Here is a 25426-nt window from a genome sequence, read left to right as displayed (position 1 = left end):
GCTCATTGTATCTATAATAATTTGTCCGAATATTTGTTTTCTCCTGAACAGAGCCTTCTTTCTCTGATGTCATTCAACTGAATATACCATTCAAGTGCACATAGTCAAAGACACAGCCAATTCATGTCTACATTTGCTTTCAGCTTTCAGAGTTTTGTTAAGAATTTCAAAATCATGAAATCATGTATCACAGTACTTGAAAGTCTTGTGGGAGATTGCCTTTAGGTGGGTAAAATGTTTGTGCCCTTATTTAAGGAACACAATTGAGCTCTGTAGGTATGAAATAGGTTACTCAAGGCCACATAACTAATAAATGAGTCTCAGAACGTTTTATTAAATCAAATTTTAAAAAGTTGCACAGCAGAGATTCTGTATTGCTACGGCTCCCGATGTATCCTGAAAATGATGATATAAGACAATGTCCTCGGCTTTCAAGGAGAGTTAGAACAAACAGGCATAAGTGCCTTCCTCTGCTTTTGTCTCTAACTGCTAAATAAGTTTTTATACATGTTGTGCAAGGCCTAATCAAAGATGCTTTCCAGATCTCAGGGCCAAGAACAAGTGGTACCTATCCTCATGGTTTGATTCCTCTTAGAAAACAAAAGATATACGAGCCATCATTTTTTCCCTTTGACTTAACTGCTAGGAAGAGTTGCTTTTAACAGCTCAGTCTTTCTCACCATGGATCTCTCAGTATGCCCGCCCTCACCCCAGCATCCCTTGTATGAGTCATAGAAGAGGTGCCAAGGGATGGCAGTGATGCAATCAGGAGCAACAGAGGAAGAGCTAATTCTCCTGAACGGCTTAGGTAATTCCCAGCGTTAAAGCACTCTGCCTGAGACCATTTTTCCCTTGCAGTATGTAACCTTTTCAAAAAGTCTGTATGATAACTATTATTATTCTTATTTCCATTATTGCCATCTATAAACTGAAACTCAGAAAGGCTTAAGGAGTTGACCAGAACAAAATAACCAGTAGCGATGGAGCAGCTTCTGGTTCCAAAATCTATGCATTTTCCATCGCACTACGTTCATCTGATATAAAATATACTATGTCCTGAGTTCAGTCTTTACAGAGTTTTGCAAGGAAGAAACCATCTAATACAAATCACTTTCCTCCCAGCCTATATTTTCACTATCTTATTTCCATTTCCTGAATTGTTCCTAGACATTTTTATTCAAGACATCTTCCAGAATTACCTGTTACAAAATAAATAATATATGATCTCCCACTTTTAATGCACTAACAATTTTCTATGAAGTGCAAATTATTCAATCCCCCCGCCTATCTCTAAGGATGACAATTCCTCCTTTATCAACCAGACAGAGAAAACAGGGTTTATAATCTGTGAAAATCAATTTGTCATTGGTGGTGGTAGGAGTGGAAAATAGATCTTTCCACTATTTTACTTGGCATACCTAAGAAATGAATTAACTGTAATGAAAGCCAGGTTACCCTGCCTGCTGCTAGCTGCCAAGGGCCATGTTAATTCCACTGGAAACTACATGCAACACATCTTGTATGGCATCGGTCCTGACAATATCTTACATCAGATCCAGCAGCTAATTGAACCTTTAATAAGTATTTACACACAGTAAGACTTGTATTGGCTGCAGAGTGATTTTTTTAGTCAAATATTTTGTCTTTATAATATTCAGATAATTCAGATGTAGTGATGAGCCAATATCATTCCACAGCATTTTAAATCACATATAAACAAATTACATTATTTTATTTGATTTTCAGCAGCATTCTTCTTGATAAAGTAATCAAAGATGCCTCAGTTATACTTCTTAGAATAGTAAATCATTTAATAATCTTCAGATATGTTTTAGTATTATACTCTTTATCTAATATCTTACCTCTGCTCTTAACTCATAGATCACTCTATCCTTGTTGTTTTGAGATTTCGATCCTTCCTTTATATCTCCTGGTATTTCTTCCATTTCATTTTCATGTTGACCATGAAGAATGTTAAACTGAAAAAAAAGTTAACATAATCATGTAATGCCAGAAATGCTGGTTCCAGGATACTTCACATTAGTATTTCATCTCACTTTTAGTTTTTTTGTGTTCTATGTGGATTCTGGCAGGTTTTGTTGTTGCTGTTGTAATTATCGTGCTCGAGCCATTTATTTTTATACTTGTAGTTGAAAAATCCTAAGTTGTTAGCAAACAAATCAGCCAATCCCCATAAATCCAAACTCATCAACTGAAAATTGGGCAAAACTTACTTACTTCCACAGACTCCTGATAATTGACCAACTGGATTCTAAACTAATCCAATTAACTCTGATCTTTCAGCCTTGACTATTAGTACCACAGTACTCTACTTATGTCTATTTTCGATGAAGTATAATTCGTTTACAAATTGTAGCAGAGACAAACTTGGGCAATGGAAAAATAAATCTATATAATGCTAGAGCTGGTGTAATATATGTAGAAGATATATAAAAGATGCCAACAAATTGCCATAGGAAACTACTGCAGAAAAACATAAACTGTGGTATATCCAGACAATGGAACATCATTCAGTGCTAAAAAGAAATAAATTATCAAGCCATGAAAAGACATGGAGGAACTTTAAATGTATATTACTAAATGAAAGAAGCCAATCTGAAAAGCCTTCATACTGTATGATTGAACAATATGACATTCTGGAAACGGTAAAACTATGGAGATAATAAAAAATCTGTGGTTTTCAGGGGTTGCATGGAAGAAGGGATGAATGAGTGGAGCACAGAGGATTTTTAGGGCAGTGAAACTACTGTGTATGATATTCTAGTGGTGGATACATGTCACTACACATTTGTCTAAATCCATAGAATGTACACCACCACCCTAATGTCAACTATGGACTTTGGGTGATGATGATGTGTTAATGTAGGTTCATCTGTTGTAAGAAACGTACTGCTGAGGTGGAAGGCCTTGATAATGGGGGAGACTATATATGAGTGGCGGCAGGAGGCATATGGGAAATCTACATACCTTCCATTTAATTTTGCTGTAAACCTAAAACTGCTTTAAAAAATAAAGTCTATAAAAAGAAACATAGGACAATGAGAAAAATCCTGTAAATGCAAACAGTGATTTTTCCCCCATAGCTCTTCTTAAAATTAGAAGTTTTCAGCAGAAGAATGAAATTTGATAAATATATAAAATATGTAGATACATACACATATGCTATTTTGTTTTATCATATTTTTCCCTAAAACATGTAGGTAAACGTTTCTAGAATTTATTTTATATAATTTGTATGTAATCCTACAATAAATTAGAATATAAATGCTAACATTACAACACTTATTTAAAATTAAAAAATAATATTACTCACAATGTTATTAGTATTAATAGTAATATTAAGCATGTACTAGTCTCCAGGAACTGGACTTGATATATATTTCCTTAGTTAATGTAAATAGTAATCCTATGTGTTGTTAGGTATTATTATGACCCCTACCTTAAAGAAAAGTGAAGTATATTTTTACTAGGCTTAAGCAATTTTCCCCCCAAAAAATCACAAAGCTAATAACTGGAGAAAGAAAATTTTAAGAACGTTCTTGCCAAATTCATTACCTGACTTCTTAATCATAAACCAACATTGCATCTATAATTATAAAACTAAAACCCGTTGTAATAATTTTCTGAAAGGCAATAAGCTTATAGAAATAGGTAACAGAGGGAGCATAACAGAAGATACCATAGCCCCAACATAAGAGAAATGGACTGCAGTGGAGGTAGGAGCTGATTTGCCAGCTATAGAAAGGCTCCGTGGTCAGAGAGGGTAACATGGAGGGCACATCGTGGATGGCAAGAATGGAATAGGACATAATGCCACGGAGTTCATGGAAAGCCTGTCTGTGCATGTTTCACCCCAGTTTCATATAAGTTAAATAGACAGTGTGGCATTAATCTGTGGCCAAAACAAAATTTTAAAAACGTCACTTTGCTAAAGCAAATAACAAATTGCAAGGATAATATGAAAGCAACACGTTTTGGTTTGGGTTCACCAAAGTAAAATCCATCTCATTCTGGTAATTGAATACCCCTGGCTTAACTTCTGAAACATTTATCATTAATTCTGAGGGAATTAGATCAATCAATAAACCTTTCCACTGTCAACAGAACTTTCAATCAACACTACCACTCAAAGGAGGGAGGAGGCAGGAAAACAAATTTTCCTACACAACAGTAAAGGGAATTCACACCAATTACTTAAAATCCATTTTCATTCATCATTATGAGTGGGAAATTGAGGATCTGTGGATATATGAAGGCCCAAGACCATGAAAATAAATAGCGAAGATTTAGAAACAGAATGTCTGATAGAAAACAAATAAACAAAAATCAGAAAAACAGCACAATTTAAGGTATGAACGAACATTATTAAAAGAATAGCTATCTTCAGGAAAAATGAATATCTATTGCCTTCATAAATTAAGGAAAAAGCAGTTTCAAAATTTTAAAGAATAATAAAGGATAATCATCTAGGAAATTTAAAATATGTGTCTAGTCATTCTTCCTTTAGAGAAATCAACTAGGAAAGTTGGAAGACAGCCTTGAATGCCGGAATGTCCCAAAGCTTGGTCCTGTGCTTGCTCTCTCTATGCCTTCACTCCTTTGGACAGCTCTTGTGTACACGTGGAATTTCGTACTAATCAAAATGCTAACCACCTCCAAAAGTCCAGTTCCATCCTGTAGTTCTCCCCTGACCTTCAGATCCACATTCCAACTTCCTACTGCCACCTCGCTAGGCATCCAGAACCTAACACATTGGCAAGACAAAGTGGAAACTTCTCCCTCACACCTGTTTCTCTGACAATATTTACCATCTCAAAAAACATCAACTCCATCTTTCGATTTGATCAGACCACAAGTACTGGATTTATTCTTACTCCTCCTTTCTCTGACATGCCACATCCAAACTAAAAAACAAATCAATTCCACTTAGCGTTCAAAATACATGATAAATCCAACCACTTCACTCTACTTACACCGCTACTACCCTGATCAAAAACCACTGCGGTCTCTCACTTCGGTGAATTTAATAGCTGCCACATTCTCCGCTTCTCCCAGTGGCTGTGTAATCCCTTTCTCAAAACAGTAATCAAATAAAGCTTTTTAAAAGTAATTCAGATCATCTAATTCTGCTTCAGATCATCTAAATCTTTCCAGCGGCTTCTCAATCTATTCAGAGTGTAAGTCAGAGTCTTTACTATCTGCTTGGTCCTATAACCCCTCCGTCCTCATTTCCTACACTTATCTCTTATTCTACTCCAGCTACTCTGGCCTTCTCTCTGTTCCTATACACTCCAGGCAGGCCAGAGCAAAAAAGAAAATAAAAACAATAAATGAAATATTCTACAGCTAAAGCAAGTCAAACAATACAACAGGAAAAATGTTGATGAACAGATTAATGAAACAACTATACTCCCTCCTATAAAAGTTTGAGTTATTTTGATCATTTTAAATTTATACTTTGGACTCAATATTATCTTAATTTTTCCACTTAGCTCTTCAACTTTATGTTTAGATTAATAGATTTGTAACTAAAATCTATTTAGCAGCTGAAAAGTTGAAAGCCATGGACGTGTAGATGCTAAAGATCATTAACTTAGCAGAATTATAAATGTCATCCACAAATGATATATCATACTAGTTAGATATATCATACCAGTCAAATTGAAAGTGACAGAAATAGGAGGTATCTGGTGTTGTGAATGAGTCAGCATTACAAAGGATTTTTCCAAGTTCGTGTCTGTTTATTTCACATTTATTTAAGTATAGTTTCTTCTAAGACTTTTTTTTCTGAAATTGCACCATAATATAATTCCAAAATTCCTCTTTAAAATTCCTCCTCTCAGACTGCAGTATTTGTGAAAGGTTAGGTAAGCCAGGCAACTTGTCACATCTTTGAGTTCAGAAATATCTACCATAATTTGCTTCTGGAAAATTAGCGACATTATATGTAAATATTTATTCTTCTACGTTCAGATAAGCGTGGAGTGGAAAATCTTTCTGAAGATGATGTCTAGAAAACAAAAATATTGCATAACATAAATAAAAATATTTTCTTATTCAGATAATGTAGGAAAAGAAAAATTTATTTCAAAAAGGGCAGAAAAATAGAATCTAACACACTCTGTTATTTTAATTTTGCCTCCCATTTCATCCCTCAAAATAATCTAAAATGACTAAGTAGTTAATGCTGATTCCAAAGATCTGGTCTTTGTGAAATATTGTGTTAAATATTTATATCAATATTAATAACAATACAGCATAATTCAATCTCTCCTGAACACCAAACCCACCATTTCCCCCATAACTCTTAACAAATGGTCTTGCAGCTTCCTTCACGGAGAAATAGAAGCTACGCATAGGAAAGATATTCAGCTTCTTGTAACACAATCTACAAATCAGCATGCATCTACAGAAATCTTTCCTTCTTTCCTCTAGTTAAAGAATTTAAATGTCCTTCCTAGAGTCAAGGCTTGTCATTCCATTTGTGCATAGGACTTGGTACCTTTGGTACTTGGTGAACTCATTCTAAGAATTATTCCTCTGCTGTATCTTCAAGATCTCTTGGTTTCTCCCCCATCAGCATATAATTCTTCAATACTTTCCATTTAGGTTGGGGAGGGAGGTGAGAGAGATCAAGGGTAGAAGATCTTTTTTTTTTTTTCAGTCCAGGAGTTTCCAGCTCTTTGTTTCCTCTCATTATCAAGTGCCTTGAAAGGGTTGCTTGTATTCACCTTTTCCACAGGGTCCCCTCTCACTCATTCCTCCACTGGCTTCTGCTACCCCTGTTCCCAATACTTTCCAATACACAATATTCAGCCTTGCCCTTACTTCATTACAGGAATCCTTGGCAGAATTTGACATTGTTGACAATGGCCTTAGTCAAACACTATCTTTCTCTGGCTTATGATAAGAGAGGCTTTCCTGCTCACATCCTTCTCAACCATTCTAACTTCTGTGCAGTTTCACCTTCTCTGTCTGTTCTAGCTGGTGCTAATCCTCCAAGCCCTCTCTTGTTTCATTCATTACACCAATACTCAGGGGTGATCCCATTTACTCCCATGGCTTCAGCCATCATCTCATTGCTCATTGTTCAAATTTCTTTTCTGCACTCATAAATCCAAAATCCTATGAAACATTCCCACCTCAAACTCAACACATTCAGAACTGAATTCATTGTCTTTTCCCCTCTAGTTTCTCTTCTTCATGATATGCCCTCTTGATGAATGGCCACCCAATAGGTAGGGTCAGAAATCTATAACCTCTTCTCTCTAACCTTCCTGGCATTCCCACGCATTTATGACACTCAATTAATCACCAAGCATCACGACTTCTTTCACTTGTATATTTCTCAACTCTCGACATCTCTCCACATCCTCCACCTGATTCTTTCTTTCCGGATTAGAGTGCCAGACTCATAACAATTTCCTCATCACCTTACCCCCCAAACTATTCTTCACACTGAAGTTTGAGTCTTTTTTTTTTAAATTATAATCTAAGTGACCCTGGTCAACACGCTTCAATAATGGCTCTTCCAATTGCATTCACGTTGATGCAAACATTTATAATTTGGCTCTTGGAAAGTCTTGAATAACAATTTGTACGGAGTATATGACCAAATGTTTAACAGGCAGGTTCTAGTAGTGACACGATATTCTTATGAAAGGTGAGGAATGTAAGAAGGAAATGTGCCCAAATAGAAGGTCACCCCCATGCAGTGAACCCAGGGATAGCTAACAAGGTTAAGATTCCAAATAATATGAAATAACTCTAAGTGCACAGAGAAGCCACCAAAATTTCATATGCCTTATATCATAGCTCCAAAAATTTTAGCCAAAATTCTTTAAAGTAAACTTTATCTAATTTCCTTCCCCAACCTTAAAGAATGGTAATAAGGCCACTAAAGAATGTTTTAACTACAATTAATTCAAATCTTATTATAATCTTCAAGTCAAAATAAGAACATTAAATAAGTGATCTTAGTGGTCTTTAAACTCTTTTGCTCTAATGCTGATGTATCGTTTACATTTTTAAAGTTTGTCTCAAAATAGTTATTTAGATTCAAAAAATGAAATTTCTGGTGAATTTTAAATATTGACACTTTAAACAAAACAGTTGTATCACACTTTACTGTATGCAATGATATTTAAAAACCATATAAATGTAATAGTCACCATCATCTGTTCAAAAAAGTTTATATTTTTAATTTTATTTCTTGAAATTTTATTTCTATTCCATCTCTTCCATGTCAACATATTGTAACATATGTTTTTATTCTATAACATTCAATAAATTATGTGTATAAAATATGTATGTATATATCATGGCCTGAAGCTCCAAACGTTAAAAAGTTTCTTTTGGATTGAATTATCTTAACAATTATTACAGGTACATGGTTGCTTAAAAATAAGACAAGAGAGCACATCTTGTGATAAATAATCATTAAATATAAACTAATCATTTACTGGAAATGTATTTCTTAATGAGATGGATAGATACATTTTTTGAATTAGTTTGTGTATCCATGGATGAAATTACTTATTGATAGAATGAAATAAGAATTATCATCAGTTCTATTTATTCTTTTTAAAATGTAGGCACTGAGAAAGTTGATCATACATGTGGATAGAAATGGAAGACATTTTGTTATAGCACAGTCATTGTTTGTGTTGTTGTGTTACTATCCTTCTAAAAATATGGTAAAACCACATTTTGATCTTATATCAAAATTTATTTTTTACTATCTAAGAATTGACCAGTCCATTAGGTCCTATTCCAGTATTTTTATGAAAAAGAAAACTAGACACCACCTGAAATGCCAAAGGTTTAGTGACCCATTGATTAGTTTCTCTCTCAACACCAATACTTCAAAATATCTGTTTGTTTGGTACTCCTGGGTTTTCCCACTGTGGCAAAATGTTCTAAAATAACACTGGGGATGGCAGATGAGTATGCCTTTCATTTGAGAAGTGGATGGAGGGTAATGTGGGAAAAGAGAACTTGCTTGCAAAGTACTTCCTTATGCAGATCAATTTTGAAGACCACATATGGAAGTTGGGAATCTGGAGTTGAAAACCATATAACTATCTCTGTTGGGAATTGTGGGAAGAGGGTAGTGGTGTGGTGGTGGTAATTATTTCAGTGCCTGCAAATTTCTCCATGAAAACAGGCAGAGCCATGAGAATAACAAAATCAAAAACTTATGGATGCCCACAGCAAAATTAGGTCACAAGTTTTCCCTATAAACCCTAAGATACGGGTAGGTTAAGACAGTCTACTCATAGCTTCAAGAACTGCAGAGTATCAGCACTTGTTTGAGAAAATTAAAGGGAAACAACATGCCCCAAGAACAAGAGAACCACAAATCGACAATAGACATTCCCTGGAAGTGTGTCAGGTCAATGTGAAAACAATAGATGAAACTAGGGAGTTTTACACATTCTGATTGCTGAGTGAATGCAAGAGGCCCATAGTAAAGGCTGAAGAACCAGAACAATCTCTATCCTATATGCTCATAAACTAAATAGACAAAACTTCCTTCAAAAACACACCCTACACTGAGAGGGAAATGCTGAGAATAGAATCCATAGTGAGAGGAACAGTGGCGATAAAGGCAGAGAAAAGAAGGGGTCCAAACAAAAGTCAGTTAGGGAACAGAGCCAGAAGTTTTTGGAAAGGATGAGGCCATAATTTAGGGCACTTTGCACAAATATTAAGAGTAGTGAGCTCTAGAGCAGTGAAGCTAGAAAACATTTCTTGATTCACCCACTTTCTATTATAAGAAAAAGAAACTAAATCTATGTAGGAAGGAGCAACAGAAAAGGATCACTGTTGAAGCATATGTAATGTTATTAAAAGAATAAGGAGAAGAGGCTGGCCCAGTGGTGTAGTGGTTAGGTTCGCATGATCCACTTTGGCAGCCTGGGGTTCGCGGATTGGGGTCCCTGGTGCGGACCTACGCAGAGCTCATTAAGCTATGCTGTGGCGGCATCCCACATACAAAATAGAGGAAGATTGGCATAGATGTTATCTCAGGGAGAATCTTCCTCAGCAGTAACCAAAAAAAATTAAAAAAAGGAATAAAGAGCAGAATAATATTCTTACAGACAATGAAAGTATGCTACAGATATTGAGAACATTCTAGAAACACATGACCAATAGAGAACAGGAATCACATTTTTCAATGTGACCTAAACAAAATTAATAAAATTATAAATAATATGAAAGAGCAAGACAACCAAGAATTGGAAAAACTCAGAAATATTATAGTACTCAGGAAAGAATTAGAAATTTTAAAAAATCCATTTCAGAATAAACTAGAAGGAACACAAGAACAAGCAAATATAACAGACAATGCTTTAAGAGATAAGGTAAAAAGAAATGACACTAAAAATCCACAAGTAATGAAGCTAAAAGATTAAAAAGGATACCAGAAACTGTGACAAATAGAGGAGAGTGACAAAGAAGAGTCAACATAACTATAAATTGTCCAGTTCTTTCCACTGAAATGGCCTAGAAATAAAGACAATCTCCGCAGCAATGCACATATCTATGCACAGATTGTGGTCTTGAGACCTTTCCCACTATCAGAATCCAGTACTCTTTGAACAAATGGATTATTCCAGGTCTAAAAAAAGGATAATCCTGGTATGTCTTGTCATACCAGAGAGTAAGAAAACCATAAAAGATTAGTAGGGTTGCATCCAATGTCTTCAGTATCCAATATAAAGAAGTTTCCTCTCTCTAAATATGGTATTTTTTGAATATCAGTGAGGATAAGAACTGCAGTGGATTAAAGCAAATCCAATAAGTTTAAATTCATGAATTCATAATGATACTGAAAAAAAACTAATTTGATTAACACTGGGGAATGCTAGTGAGCCAATTCACTATTTTGTAAATTGGTAAAGAAAGGGAAAATAATCTATCATGTATCCTGGCTATATCTAAATGAACAAAATATTATATGAGAGGAAGTTCTTTTTATTTAAATAGTCCAGCTAATAACTCAAGCAGAAATAATACAATCAGAATATCACAATTTTTCAGCTTCTGATGAATCAATGGTTCTGGGCAATGAGCATCAGTCTACTAGCACCACAAAGAGACAAGCAAATACCACGAGCTTCCTAACGGAAGAAGACACCATCTAGGAGATGGTCTTGAAACTGAATCAGATCACACTTCTTGATCCCACTGCCATTTAACAGGAAATACAGAGGACAGAGTAACATATTAAACTGTACCACAGGATGCAATCTATAAAATCCAAAGTAAAACCTTACAGGATAAATGAACTATTTTTTCAATAAATGAAATATAAGAAGGAAAAAAGGAGAAAGAGATATAAAGAAAAAATCTACATATTGAAACACTTAAAAAGACATATCAAATTAAAATATCTAAACTTTACTTGATTTTTTATTCAAATAGGTGTGAAAATAAAATTTATATTTATTGAAAAATTGGAAATTTGAACACAATATTTGATATTAGCAAATTATTGTTAATTTTTTAGGTTTAAAAATGGTACTGCTCTATTTAACAAAAAAGAGTCCTTATGTTTTGAGATACCTACAGAAATACTTCCAGAGAGAATAATACAAAATGGGAATGTGGTTGGATAAAGTATGGGTAAAAAAGATTGGCCATAAGATGATAGTTATTAAATATAGCTGATGGAAACATTGAGGTTCATTAGAGTATATTTCTATTTTTGTATATAGTTGAAATTTTACCTAATAAAATGTTTAAAAATAAGAACAACATCCCTGCCTATAAAATCTCTCTCTTATCCCTGTGCATAAGCATACTTGGAAAGTAGCCCAGTGTAAAGATTTCTGACTTATCTTAAAGTATAGGATCTATTAATTTATAGTCTTATATCTGTTACTAATTCAGTTACAGAACTTCATCTATTAAAGACATCGTTCATCTTTCATATAGAAACAATGTAATGTACATGTAATAGGAGGCTGGCTTTTTCTTCTATATGTGGTTGTGGGAGTGCAGATGAACATGAATGGTAGTTCATCCAAGAGTTAAATCAAGTCATAAAATTATAAATCAGAAATATGAAAAATAACATATCTCTATTGTGTCAATTGGAAATTATTCAAAAGGCTATTTTCAATACTACTATTTTTTAATACTATCCAACTCTCCCAATTGCATCAAAGCATAGGCTCAATACTCGCTTCAATAATCCAAGGTTACACATTTTAGCTGATAGCTGATTTCTGCCCATAGAGTCACTCCAAAGCGAAGGGAAAAACCAATTAGAATTCCCAAGAATAATTTATTATTCTTAACAGATTTATCCACAAGGTAATAAAGGATATCACAATGGTCAATAGAGGATTAATCATGACTTACAGAGAATGTTGATCTGAGAAATTTAATTAGTATTTCATCAAGAAGTTAACTCGCATATAATTTAGATAAAATAAAGCACCTAATAAGGGAATACAATGGGGTGTTTGTTAGGTGGATGTTTATCAATCTATATAATATATATTCAGAGAGAAGTACTTATACAAACTTGTATGATCAGTAGAAAGAAGTTATTTTGTACAATGATTGACAAACAGGGAAGTTAATCACTTTCCTTTAATCCATTTTTAATCTGGAAATGTTGCTTTTTCCCCCCTTAACTTTTGAGCTATCCATTTCTAACAACTTCAGATACTAAATTATTATTAAAAAATTGTATTTTGTAGTCACAGGCTCCAAATAAAATTTCTAGCATTTTTATAAAAGAATAACAGCAGAGTGGTCAAAACGATACTGGAAAAGGATCAGGAAGCTGTGTTCTAGGCCTGGTCCTGTTAAAGCCGTTCTGTGCACTTGGACAATCAGACTCTTAGACAAGTTGCTTTATTTTCCATAAAAGAAGGAAGATGAGAGAGGTTTTAGTCTAAGTAACTTTGTGATGTGAATATTATGTGAAAGTGAGTGACTGAAATTGATAAATTAGCAAAAAAAGAAAGAATGATTAACAGCTTAGAAACCATGTAAAAAATAAAATGTCACACAGAAGAGGGTAATAACCTTTGTTCTTATAATTCAGAAAAAAGAAAATATATTTAATAAAAATATAACATTATTATTTTAAAATGTTATCATGATTTACCAAAACATTCACAAAATCTATGTAAAAAACATATTCTAAATAAAAATTGACTACTTTTTTTTTATCATTTTAAAGGGAAACAAGATGGAAACTCATACTTCTAATAAATGATCAAACCTGACTGCTGGCCAAGATGGACTAACAGAGGTGAAATTTGTCAACCTGGAACCACTAAAAAGCAGGACAAATAGAGGAAACAATTGTTGAAAAGACATTGACTATCAGACAATCCCTGAGAAATGGGAAACAAACAAAAACAGCCCTAAAATTGCCCACCTTACTGCCTGGAGGGAGTCTTCAGTTCAGAGTAGGCGGAAGACAAGAAGAGCCTGGTGGTCTCCCTAGTTGAGGAGGTGGAGCTGGGAGTGATAAGTGATGGTGCTGCGGTGGAACAGGCAAGGGTACCAGAGAGGAGAGAAGTGAGCAGAGGGAGGGCCCCGGAGGTCTGCAGAGTATTCACCAGGGTGCTGATCGGAGTATACTTGTGAAGAAACTAACCCCCAAAAGAAACAACCACTAGGACTCAAATAAGGCCAGTAATAATAATTCCTATTCCCAACTGCCAGAGTGGAAAACTTCATAATTTCTCATAGGTAGAAAACCTCATAAGTCCATTAGGAAAAGGACTCAGAATGATTTTGCCTCAATACTCAGTAGGAAAAATAGCCCTAGGCTAAATGCTTTTCTGGTCTCACCTAACAAGGTTTAAAAGCTTCAAGACACAAAGGATCAAAATGTTTCCAAGTAATAAAACCAGGTCGCAGAACAAAGCTATAGAATAATTACAAAAATATGAAAATATTAAGCACCCCACAAGGTAAAGTTCCTAATGACAGGAGTCTAATCAAAAATTACATGTGATGCAGACAAACAGGAACACAGGCCCCATAGAGAGGAGAGGACTCAATCAACTGAAACTGGCTCAGAAATAATGCAGATTACAGACTCAGAAGTGACCAAGAGGGCCTTGATGTTCTCCTCAGCTTGAACAAACTTGAGTTTGTTCGTGACTATATGCCCTTGACTTTCATTTTTTTAGAGTGTTTGCTTTTGAAAAGACAAACAAACTTGTAATTGTAAATTCTTTCTCTGCTCTTTTGAGGTATAAATCTGTTCCCAGTCTTATGCCAGTTTTATCACCCAGGGATGTCTTTCTCTAGGACGTGGGAACCATCTCTGTGAAATGTGAACATTGACGGAGAGATCACCCCCGTCACCCAATCTCTATGCAAGACTAGGAGCCTAACCTCAGTGGCGCCAATTAACAAACACTGATAACTTAATAAACTGTAGAGAAGAACATTTGAAAACTCAGGAATAATCAAGATTCTTCATACATCCCACTGATCAAACCTCCTCTCCCCAAATCCTCCAGGACTTGTCCATTAGCTCACCCCAGCAGGACTACACTGGGTGCCCATTAGCAAAGAGGGAGAAAACTTCAAGTGGCTTAAGGTACTTGTAATAGGAGTCCCTGACAAAGGAGTGAGGACAAATATTTGAAAAATATAATGACAAAAATTTTCCAAATATAATAAAAAGTATAAACACAGATTCAAGAAATTCAACAAACACCAAGCACAAAGATATATAAAGAAGATGATAACAACACACATCAAAATCAAATTGCTCAAAGGCAGTAATGAAGAAAAAGTCTTTTTTTTCATCATTTATGACTATAAAATGTGCCTTAAGTGGTCCCTTTTTTAATTTTTTCCAGCTTATTGAGACATAATTGACATATAACCTTGTATAAGTTTCAGGTGATACAATGTGATGATTTGAAACGTATATATTGTGAAATGTTTACCACAATAACCTTAGTTAACATATCCTTCACCTCACATAATTACCATTTTGGTTTTTTTTGTTATTATGGAGAGAACATAAAAGCTCTACTCTCATAGCAACTCTTCAGTATATAATACAGTGTTGTTAGCTATAGTCACCATGCTGTCTTCCAACGTGGCTGTGCCATTTTGCATTCTCACCAGCGATGAGTGAGAGTTCCTGTTGCTCCACATCCTCGTCAGCACTTGGTGCTGTCAGTGTTCTGGATTTGGGCCATTCTAATAGGCAGGTAGTGGTATCTCATTGTTGTTTTAGTTTGCATTTTCTGGTGACATAGGATATGGAGCACCTTTTCATGTTTACTTGTCATGTGCATATCTTCTTTGGTGAGGGGTCTGTTCAGATCTTTGGCCTATTTTTAAATCTGGTTGCTTGTGTTCTTATTGTTGAGCCTTAAGAGTTCTTTGTGTATTTTGGATGAGAGTCATTTATCAGACGTGTCCCTTGGAAATATTTTCTCCCAGTCTGTGGCTTGTTGTCTCATTCTCTTGACATTGTCTTTGGCAGAGCAGAAGTTTTTGATTTTAATGAAGTTCAGCTTATCAATTATTTCACTCATAGATCATGCCTTTGGTGCTGTATCTAAAGAGGCATCATCCGATGTCATCTAGGTTTTCTCCTGTTATCTTCTAGGAGTCTGACAGTTTTGTGTTTTACATTTAGGTCTATGATCCATTTTGAGTTATTTTTTGCGAAGAGTGTGAGGTCTGTTTCTAGATTCATCTTTCAGCATGTGGATGTCCAATTGTTCCAGCAACATTTGTTGAAAAGACCATCTTTGCTCCATTGTATTGCCTTTGCTCCTTTGTCAAAGATCAGTTGCCTATACTTACAGGGGTTTATTTCTGGGTTCTCTATTCTGTTCCATCGATCTATTTGTCTATTCTTTCACCAATATCACACTGTCTTGATTACTGTAGATTTATAGTAAGACTTGAAGTCTGATGGTGTCAGTCCTTCAATTTGTTCTTGTTCTTCAATACTGTGTTTGCTATTCTGAGTCTTTTGCCTCTCCATATAAACTTTAGAACCAGTTTGTCAATATCTACAAAATCACTTGCTGGGATTTTGATTGAGGTTGTATTGATGCTATAGATCATGTTGGGAAGAACTGACATCTTGACAATATTGAGTCTTCCTATACATGAATAGAAGTATCTTTAAGATATATTTTTGAATGTGATAGCATTTTAATTAGTGTTTTTGTCTTTTAAACTTTACAGAATTTTGTCCTCTAAGTACAAACACACACACACACACACACACACACACACAAAGCCTCGAGTCCTTTAGCTCACAAAAAACGTGAAATTATAGAACATCAAAGTTCTTGAGGGAAAAAAACATGTTTTAGATTTACGTTTAAATAAACAGAGTTTTTTTAAAGGATTTGCATGGTTTAATTCTTAATTAAATATTGCCTAAAGCTGCACATAATTACTGTAGTATAAAACTAGAAAAAATCAAATACTCATGTTTGAATATATTTTATTGGAGCTAAGTTATGTGATTTTTCACCAAGTAAAAAGTTAGTGCCAGCTTTGGTAATAATGAAAGAAGATCTTACATTTTTGCAACACTTTGGAAATTGAAATTTTTTTTTTGTTTTCCAACTTAGTCCTTCTTTATTAAACATGAGATAGTGGCCTGCACTTCTGTAAAAACCAAAGTTTTTATTTAAGGAAAATAATATTTTTAAAATGTTTAGCTCTTACTTCAGACATGCATAAAACAGCTCAATGTTAATGTTTTTCTTATGGGAAACAGAAAGTTACACCTCCTAATATTTTTTTCTAAATGAAGTTTTCATTAAAAAATCAGTATAACATTTATATTTTTTATTAAGTTGTGACAGGAATTGCTGGAAGGATAACAGATTACAGAAACTCTTTTCAAAAACATACATAAATTGAAAGAAGCCAGTCATAAAAATCCATTCATATGAAATGTCCAGAATAGGCAAATCTATAGTATTAAGTTAGATTAGTGGTTACCTAAAGCTGGGGGAGGTGGAGAGAAGTGACTACTAATGGATGCTGGGGTTTTTTTTGGACTGATGAAATGTTCTAAGTTAATTGTTGTAATGGTTGCATCACTCTGTGAACATATTAAAAACCACTGAGTTGTACTCTTAAAATGGATGAATTATATAGTATGTGAGTTATATCTCAATAAAGCTGTTAAAAATATGTAAAGAGCAAAGATTGTTTTAATCAGAAGAATTACAGCAATTACGCCTTCTAATTTAATTTTAAATCTCAAAGAGTTCTGTTGAGAGCATTCTTAATCAATATAAAGCACAATATGAGTTTTCACTTCTTAGTTTCATTGGCACCCCTATCTGAGGAAGAGTCAGAAAGCCTACTCACACACTTCTCTGTGTATTTCATAATTTAACATTAAGACTATGGTTCAAAGTGAATTTGAGAATTTTATACTTCCCAAACTCTCTCTTTCTCTGTTGATATTAAAATGCCACTTAAATTTATGATTTAAGTTTAATTAAATGCATATGATGCTGTTTACTTTTTATGTAAATAAGTTACTCTTGGGAACACTCTGTCTTAAATGACTTTTCACTAATTTGGTGACTTGAAATATGTGAATGCATTCCTACTCGCCCCTAACATGTGGCATTCTGAAATCTTCGGAGAATGGAGCCTGACCTGCACAAATCTTTCCCACAACAAAATAGCTGACAAAACCATTTTCTTCTTTGGGATTTTGTGCCTTTTGTGTAAGCAATATCTAGACTCAGCAAAAGCCATTTATATAGTGAAAAAAAAAGTCAGAACAGTGGAAAATAGGCCAAAAGTAAGGAGTCATCATCCTCCAGCAACTTTCCCTCCCTTGTCCTAAGACGGTCACATGTACCTTCGTTAAGTCCATCTGCAAGTATCTACTGATCACTTCTCACCAAGTCACACCCTGGGGTAGTGGAGGACCCCAAGGTGTCTCTGCCCTCGAAGTGATCTCTGTCTAGGGGAGGAAATAAGAAGCAGGCACCTGCCATAAGTGATGCAGTAACCATGTGGATGCCCAGGGAACAGTGCCCTCCAGCAGAGAGCCGCCTGGTGGAGTTTTGGAGGTTGAGCAAAGGGAAGGCAGAGGAACATGAGTAAATTCAGGTTTTCTGGAGCCTGAATTTTCTACAATTTGGGGACAAAGCAAAATTAGGAATGAAAGTAAATATTTATTAAGAATGAGGAAACAACATTCACAAATTTTGGAAAGCTGACAAATACCATAAAATATCACAAAATCCTGAAAAATATTATAAAGTTCCAGCAGTAACTACTAAATAATTATTGAAAATTTTCCCAGATTTTTGACTATACACACTTTAACTTCTTAGTATGATAGGGACTTTGCAATACCATCTTTTATACAGAGGGTTTAGTCTTTCTTCCAGAATAGTTAGTCATTTTTTTGTGAATGAAATTTGGATAATAAGCTTACAGCATGACAGACAGGCCCATTTGCTGTCTGTAATATTCACTCTTTAAAATTTGTACCCTACAAATATAGGTATCCCAAAAAACTATCTTTCATATGATTTTCATTCAAAATATGACACATTATTAACTATGTTTCTGAGAGGAGAGAACTTCCATATTGACTAGGTACACATAATAGACACATCCAAAAATATATTCCACTACAGTAGTCCTCCGTTATCAGTGGTTTCAATTTCCACGGTTTTAGTTACCAGTGGTCAACTGCAGTCTAAAAATATTAAATAGAAAATTCCAGAAATAAACAACTTATAAGTTTTAAATTGCACGCCATTCTGAGCAGCGTGATGAAATCCAGCGCCATCCTGCTCTTCCCATCCATCCCTTTGTCCAGCGGATCCACTGTATATGCTATCATAATAACGAGCTGTATATACTCCCTGCCCATTAGTCACTTAGTAGCGGCTAGGTTATCAGATTGACTGTCGTGGTATCACAGAGCTTGTGTTCAAGTCACCCTTATTTTACTTAATAATGGCCCCCAATCGCAAGAGTAGTGATGCTGGCAATTTGGATATGCCGGAGAGAAGCCACAAAGTACTTCTTAAGTGAAAAGGTGAAAGTTCTCAACTTAATAAGGAAAGAAAAAAAATCATATGCTGAGGTTGTTAAGATCTATGGTAACTGTTATTACAGTATATTATTATAGTTGTTCTATTTTATTATTAGTTATTGTTGTTAATCTCTTACTGTGTCTAATGTATAAATGAAACTTTATCATAGGGATTTACGCATAGGAAAAAACATAGTATATGTAAGATTTGGTACTATCCGCGGTTTCAGGCACCCACTGGGGGTCTTGGAACTTAAGCCCCATGAATAAGGGGGGACTACAACCTGTGTGTATCCTCAACTCAACTTTAACTTCGCAAGATCTAAAATATTTCCACAGCTACTCAGATAAATGATAAGCACTCCTAACCATTTAAATCAAAATCTCCAAAGAGAGAGTGGGACATAGGTATTTTTTTTTTAAATTATTTTTAAGTGAATCTAATGGATTCTGCTAATTCAGTACAATTGCATTAGAGGATTATTTACTATTTTTTATAATATCCAGCTTATCCAAGTGAGAACCCTCATGAGATTCCATCAGCACCTCGTTTTATATATACTAGAAGATGTTTTAAGGCAAATATAGATTATATCTTCCCTTGGCTTTGATCATAACTTCAGAACTAATTACAGAGGAAAATTGCATCAAGGGACAGTTACACATTGTAAAATGCATTTCAAAGGAGACTCTCTATTCCAGGACACCATCTGTGCCTTTTCAATCCTCCCATGTGATCCCTGTAAAAACATCAGGTGAAGGAGCCCTCTGTCTTTATGATCTCTTAACTCTCATTAAAACTACTGACACTAATTAGGACACACCGCAGCCCTGGAGAGGAGTTGGTGATGCTCTGAATCTCTACCACACTTCTTATCAGAGCACTAAGTGGAGTTCCTTCCATAAAACTTGCCGTACTTTGACCTGCTGCGCTGGACACAATCCTGATCGTGCTTAATTCAAATGCTGCTGTCTAAAGGGTGGCTGGTGAAGTATGAAATGATCTAAGGCAGGAACTCATCTCATCGGGGGTAATAAATAAATGAAAAGAGACTGAAAACCACACAAAAACCTGCACAAAGATATTTATAGAAACCTTATTCATAACCACTAAAACTTGAAAGCAACCAAGATGTCCTTCAGTGGGTGATGGATAAATAAACTGTGGTACATCCAGATGATGGAATATTATTCAACACTAACAACAAATGAGCTACCAAGCCATGAAAAGACGTGGAGGAAACTTAAATGCATATTACTAAGAGAAAAAAGCCAATCGGAAAAGATTACGTACTATATGATTCCAACTATATGACATTCTGGAAAAGGCAAATTTATGGAGACAATAAAAAGATCAATAGTTGCCAAGGGTTGGGGGGCAAAGAGGGATGAATATGTGGAGCACAGAGGATGTTTAAGATGGTAAAAATATTCTGTATTATACTGTAATGGGGAATACATGTCATTACACATTTGTCTAAACCCATACAATGCACAACACCAAGAATGAACCCTAAGGTAAACGATGGACGATGGGTGATTATAATGTATCAATATAGGTTGATCCTTGGTAAAAAATGTACGATTCTGGTGAGTGATGTTGATAATGGGGGAGCCTTGTATGTGCAGGGGCAGGAGGTATGTGAGAAATGTCCGTTATGGATAACAGTACAGAGGTGCCTCAAAAAATTAAAAATAGAGCTACCATATGATCCAGCAATCCCACTTCTGGGTATATATCCAAAATAATTGAAATCAGGATCTCGAAGAGATATCTGCCTCCTCATGTTCATTGCAGCATTATTCACAATAGCCAAGATATGGAAACAACCCAAATGTCCATTGACACATGAATGGATGAAGAAAATGTGATGTATACATACAAAAGAATATCATTCAGCCTTAAAAGGAAAGAAATCTTGCTATTTGCAATAACATGGATGAACCTAGAGGACATTATGCTAAGTGAAATAAGTCAGTCACAGAAAGACAAATACTGCATGAATGAGCTTATATGAGGCATCTAAAATCTAATTTACAGAAGCAGAGAATACAATGGTGGTGGCCAGGAGATGGGGAGGGTGGGAAATGGGGAAGTGTTTTTCAGTGAGTATAAGGTTTCTGTTATGCAAGATGAATAAGTTCTAGAGATCTGTTGCACAACATAATACTTATAGTTAACAACACGGTATTGTGTACTTTAAAATATGTTAAAAGGATAGACCTCATGTTAAATGTTCTTATCACAAAATACACACACACACACACACACTCATATACACACACACAAAAGAACACAAGGAAATTTTTGGAGGTGATAGGTATGTTTAATACTTTGGGTGTGGTGATGGTATCGTGGGTGTATGCATATGTCCAAACTCATCAAAATGTGTACATTAAATGTGTACAATTTTTTGCATATCAATTTTACTTCAATAATGCTAAAAAATCATTGGAAACACTTGGAATTCCCCCCAAAAATATGCCACCTCCAACCGCCCCCCAAAATTTTGAATTCATAGTCCTAGAATCCTTGTCTTTAAATTATACATTTGAGAAAAATAAAGAGGGCTATTTACAGAGTAAAAACTGATATGTAATGCATATGAGAAGAATGACAATTTTAAATTTATGATTCTAGATTTTTGCATCATAGAGAATTTTTTAATGGTATACTACACATTCCTGTTTTAAATCTGATTTTTCCACTCAGTAGTTTACAATCGATACCTCTAGTATCAGTACAAGGCAGGGGGGCGGTAAGCATACTCTTAGGGAAAATAAAAGAAGACAGGTGCCTTGTACAATCTCATTTTCAACATGAAAACTGCTCCTGCAGGTAAAAAAATTAATGCTATTTACTAAAAGGAGGATCCTTATCTCCAGAATGGTCTTAACTGAATATCCTTGTATAGGAATTTCTTATATGAAAAAAAAAGAATGTTTGGCTTTATGAGACATGCATTGCAGGAAAATGTCCCGTCAGCTGAGATATAAAATAAAGATATTTCATAGACTAAAAGCTCCCCACTATGGAATCATTGCCACTATGTAACTCATGTAGAGACTTTGTCTTATTTCTTTTTAAGCTACTTTTACCATTATTCTCAAACTATATATTTGTATAGATTAATTAAATATCAGCTGGTTCCTTTGTGTTATATTTTAAATTTTAAAATAGTATTGTTTAACTTAAATAGATGGTAAAACATCTGATTTCAACTTATTTTTTTCCTTATCATATTACATTTCTACAAGTAGAGTGGATTCTGAATAGCTTAATTTTCTTTCATAATTCTTAGAATAGCCTTAGAGTTAAGTAAGTCATCTCGGTGTTCTGAGGGTTACCTTGGCAATGTCTATAAATTGTCCAGTAGTAGTTCAATTAATTCTGACTTATGTAATTTAGTGCTTATATTACTCTCAATTACGTTTGTTTAAAAGGTCTTGAAGGCACTTATATCAGCAAAGTAGCATCCCATATGCTTAATTGTTCTTATACACTTACAGAAGTCTAATATGGTATTTTATCAGCCTCACTCTTTGGCCTGATAAGCTAATTTATGTCTTGCAGAGAAGCTGAATGGATTTTCATGATGGACAGGATGTTAGGGTGAAGGTTCACTCCACTGTCCTGGAAAATCTAAATCCTGAGGGACTTAGAGCAGTAGCCTCCTCAGGCTAACAAAAGACACGTCTAGGATTTCAATTACCCTCCTTACGCTATAGCTGTAGCCACCGTTTAGAAATATCAGTATATAGAGCTGGAAAAAAAGTGTTGATCACTACAAATTATAACCACGTTTGTTCAGCGCTGAGTAAAGGGAGGTCAATAAAGGAGAGGGGACCTATAATATCACGAAGCTGAAGTTCAATGGGAAAGGCATACAGTAAACAAACACAAAAATAACTGCAAGTCTGATAAGGTCTTTTAAAATCTTGCATGTTTCCTTGTGGGAAAATAGTAACGGAAGAATTTTTTGGACTGAAGCCATTCCTGTTTATGTGATGTGTAAACTGAAGTTAAGGGCAAGATGGGACTCGCTGGTAGGAGGAGAAAGAGCTGTGTGCCACTGTTCTAGTCAGAGAAAACAGCATGGATCTAGATGGATTAGTCAGCGTTCTAGACAGAAACAGAACCAACAGGATATGTCTCTATATATCTCTGTCTCTATCTCTACAGAGAGAGAGATTGATTGATTACAGGAATTGGTTCCTGTGATTATGGAGACGGAGAAGTCCCAGGATCTGTAGTCTGCAAGCTGGAGAACCTGGAGAGCTGGTGGTGTGATTCAGTCCCAGTCTGAAGGCCTGAGAACCAGGGTAGCCAATGGAGTAAGCTCCAGTCCAAGCCCAAAGACCTGAGAATCAGGGGCTGATGGTGTAAGTCCCAGTCCAAGTCTGAAGGCCCAGGAACCAAGAGTGGTGATGCTTGAAGGCAGGAGGAGATAGACATTCCAGGCAAGCAAAGAGAAAATTTGCCCTTCCTCTGCCTTTTTGTTCTATTCAGGCCCTCAGTGGATTGGGTGATGTCCATCTGCATTGGTGAGAGAGACCTTCTTTACTCAGTCTACTGATTCAAATGTTAATCTTTCTGGAAATACCCTCACAAACACACCCAGAAACATTGTTTGATCAGCAATCAGGGCATCCTTTACCCCAGTCAAGTTGACACATAAAATTAACCATCCACTCCTTGTCAAGTTGGCACCCATATGCATGTCTTTAAGCCATACTTAATCTTCAAGTAAATACAATAACAAGGTCATAATTCCACCTAACATGATACAACTATTCTGTATACAACCAAAAATTAATCCCTTCCCCATAAGAGGAGATAAAGTCCTTGAGTGATGTTTACCCTTCTCCTTGATATTCTATAACTTAGATACTCCGACATGAAATTAACAATACTTAAATACTGATATAAAGACAATACATCTTATGTTAATGGTAAGGGAATAAGAGAGGAAAGAAAACAAAGATATGTAGAGATAGATAGATAGAAAGACGCAAACATATTCACAGCAAAATAAGGAAAAAGTATTCAGTACAGTTTCAGGTCCCATGGTCATAGCACCTTCTTCAACTGTCCATTCTATGTTTCCTTTGTCTTCAACAGGCACCTCAGCTGGTCATGGCTCTTTACCTGGTGGGATGACCCAAACCTTCATTCCTGAAGGCTCTGGGGCATCGCTAATCTTGCCTGCACGGGGTTGTTGTAGTTTTCCATTGACCTTAATCACAGGGCATGGTAATACTGAGACTCCCTAAGGAATGTCCTGCATCCCAGATATGCTCTTCCTTACCTCCATTGTGGAGTAATAGTCCAATTTCCCCCTGGTTATCTGGATCAATCTCCCCAGCCAGCAAAGTAACTCCCTTCTTGGCCTATTCAGAGGCATGAGGAGACCAAAGTGAGAGAGTGGCAGTCTTAACTTCCAGTTCAATGGAATCATTACTGTGTCTCCTAGTAGAAACATTCTTCCTTTTGGAACTAAGATCTGTAGGCCAGCAGAGCATAATGTTGTGAGAAGAGCGGGAATAGTGAGTGGTGCCACTCTCATTTCCACCCCTTTATTCCTGGATCCCTGAATCCTGGATATCAGAGAGACAGCACCATGTATTAGATGCTGATTCAGAGCATATACAGACTTCTGGAAAAGCTTGCCCCCATCTCTGCAAGATATTGCCAACTAGTTCATGCTGTAAGTGGTTTTCAGAAGGCCATTTCACCATTCTATGAAGCCAGTGGCTTCAGGACAGTGGAGACATTCATAAGATCAGTGAACTCCATGAGCAAAGGCCTGTTGCCACATTTCTTTTGTTGAGAAGTGATCCTCTTGATCAGAAGCAATGCTGTGTGGAATACCATGACAGGATAAAGTATTCTGTAAGTCCATGGATGATAGTTTTGACAGAAACCCTGTGTGCAGGGAAGGCAAATCTGTATCCCAAGTAAGTGTCTGTTGCAAGTTGCCCCTTCCATGATGGAAGCAGTCCAATGAAAACCTGCTCCCAGGTAGCTCCCCAGGCTGATCATCCCAGGGAACAGTGCCATATTGGGGGTTCAGTGTTTGTGTTTCTGCTGCTGGCAGACTGGGATTGAGCAGGAAAAAGTTTGGTTCATTTGATGAAATGAATGAAAGCCAGTGTAGCTAGAGGTTAGTGTAAACAGAATGACAAAGTGGGGGCAGGAGAGGCATTCAGAAGTGAAATCATGCTCTCCTGGTTTAGAACAGAGAAATCCTCCTTGTGGCCCCCTCATGTCCCCTCCCTCTGCCTTCTTGGTAGTTAGGTGGTTGGTTTGCTTGTAGGTGAAGGAGGCTGGGGGAGACAGCTCTGGTAAATATCGTA

At 35.7% G+C, this 25426-nt stretch overlaps 1 protein-coding gene across 1 annotated transcript in view; it reads right to left on the bottom strand.

Annotated features, from left to right (window-relative positions):
• The window catches only part of CCDC102B (coiled-coil domain containing 102B), a 203986-nt gene that overhangs the window by 161470 nt on the left and 17090 nt on the right, over positions 1 to 25426 (bottom strand). Inside the window, exon 4 of the mRNA XM_087438818.1 lies at positions 1863 to 1979. Within this exon, the coding sequence (XP_087294944.1) occupies positions 1863 to 1979 (117 nt within the window). The remainder of the gene's footprint in view (positions 1 to 1862; positions 1980 to 25426) is intronic.

The sequence above is a fragment of the Ceratotherium simum genome, chromosome 14, assembly GCF_057802395.1.
Source record: "Ceratotherium simum simum isolate JZ-2026a chromosome 14, ASM5780239v1, whole genome shotgun sequence".
Lineage (NCBI taxonomy): Eukaryota > Metazoa > Chordata > Mammalia > Perissodactyla > Rhinocerotidae > Ceratotherium > Ceratotherium simum.
This window is presented reverse-complemented; position numbering and strand designations above follow the sequence as displayed.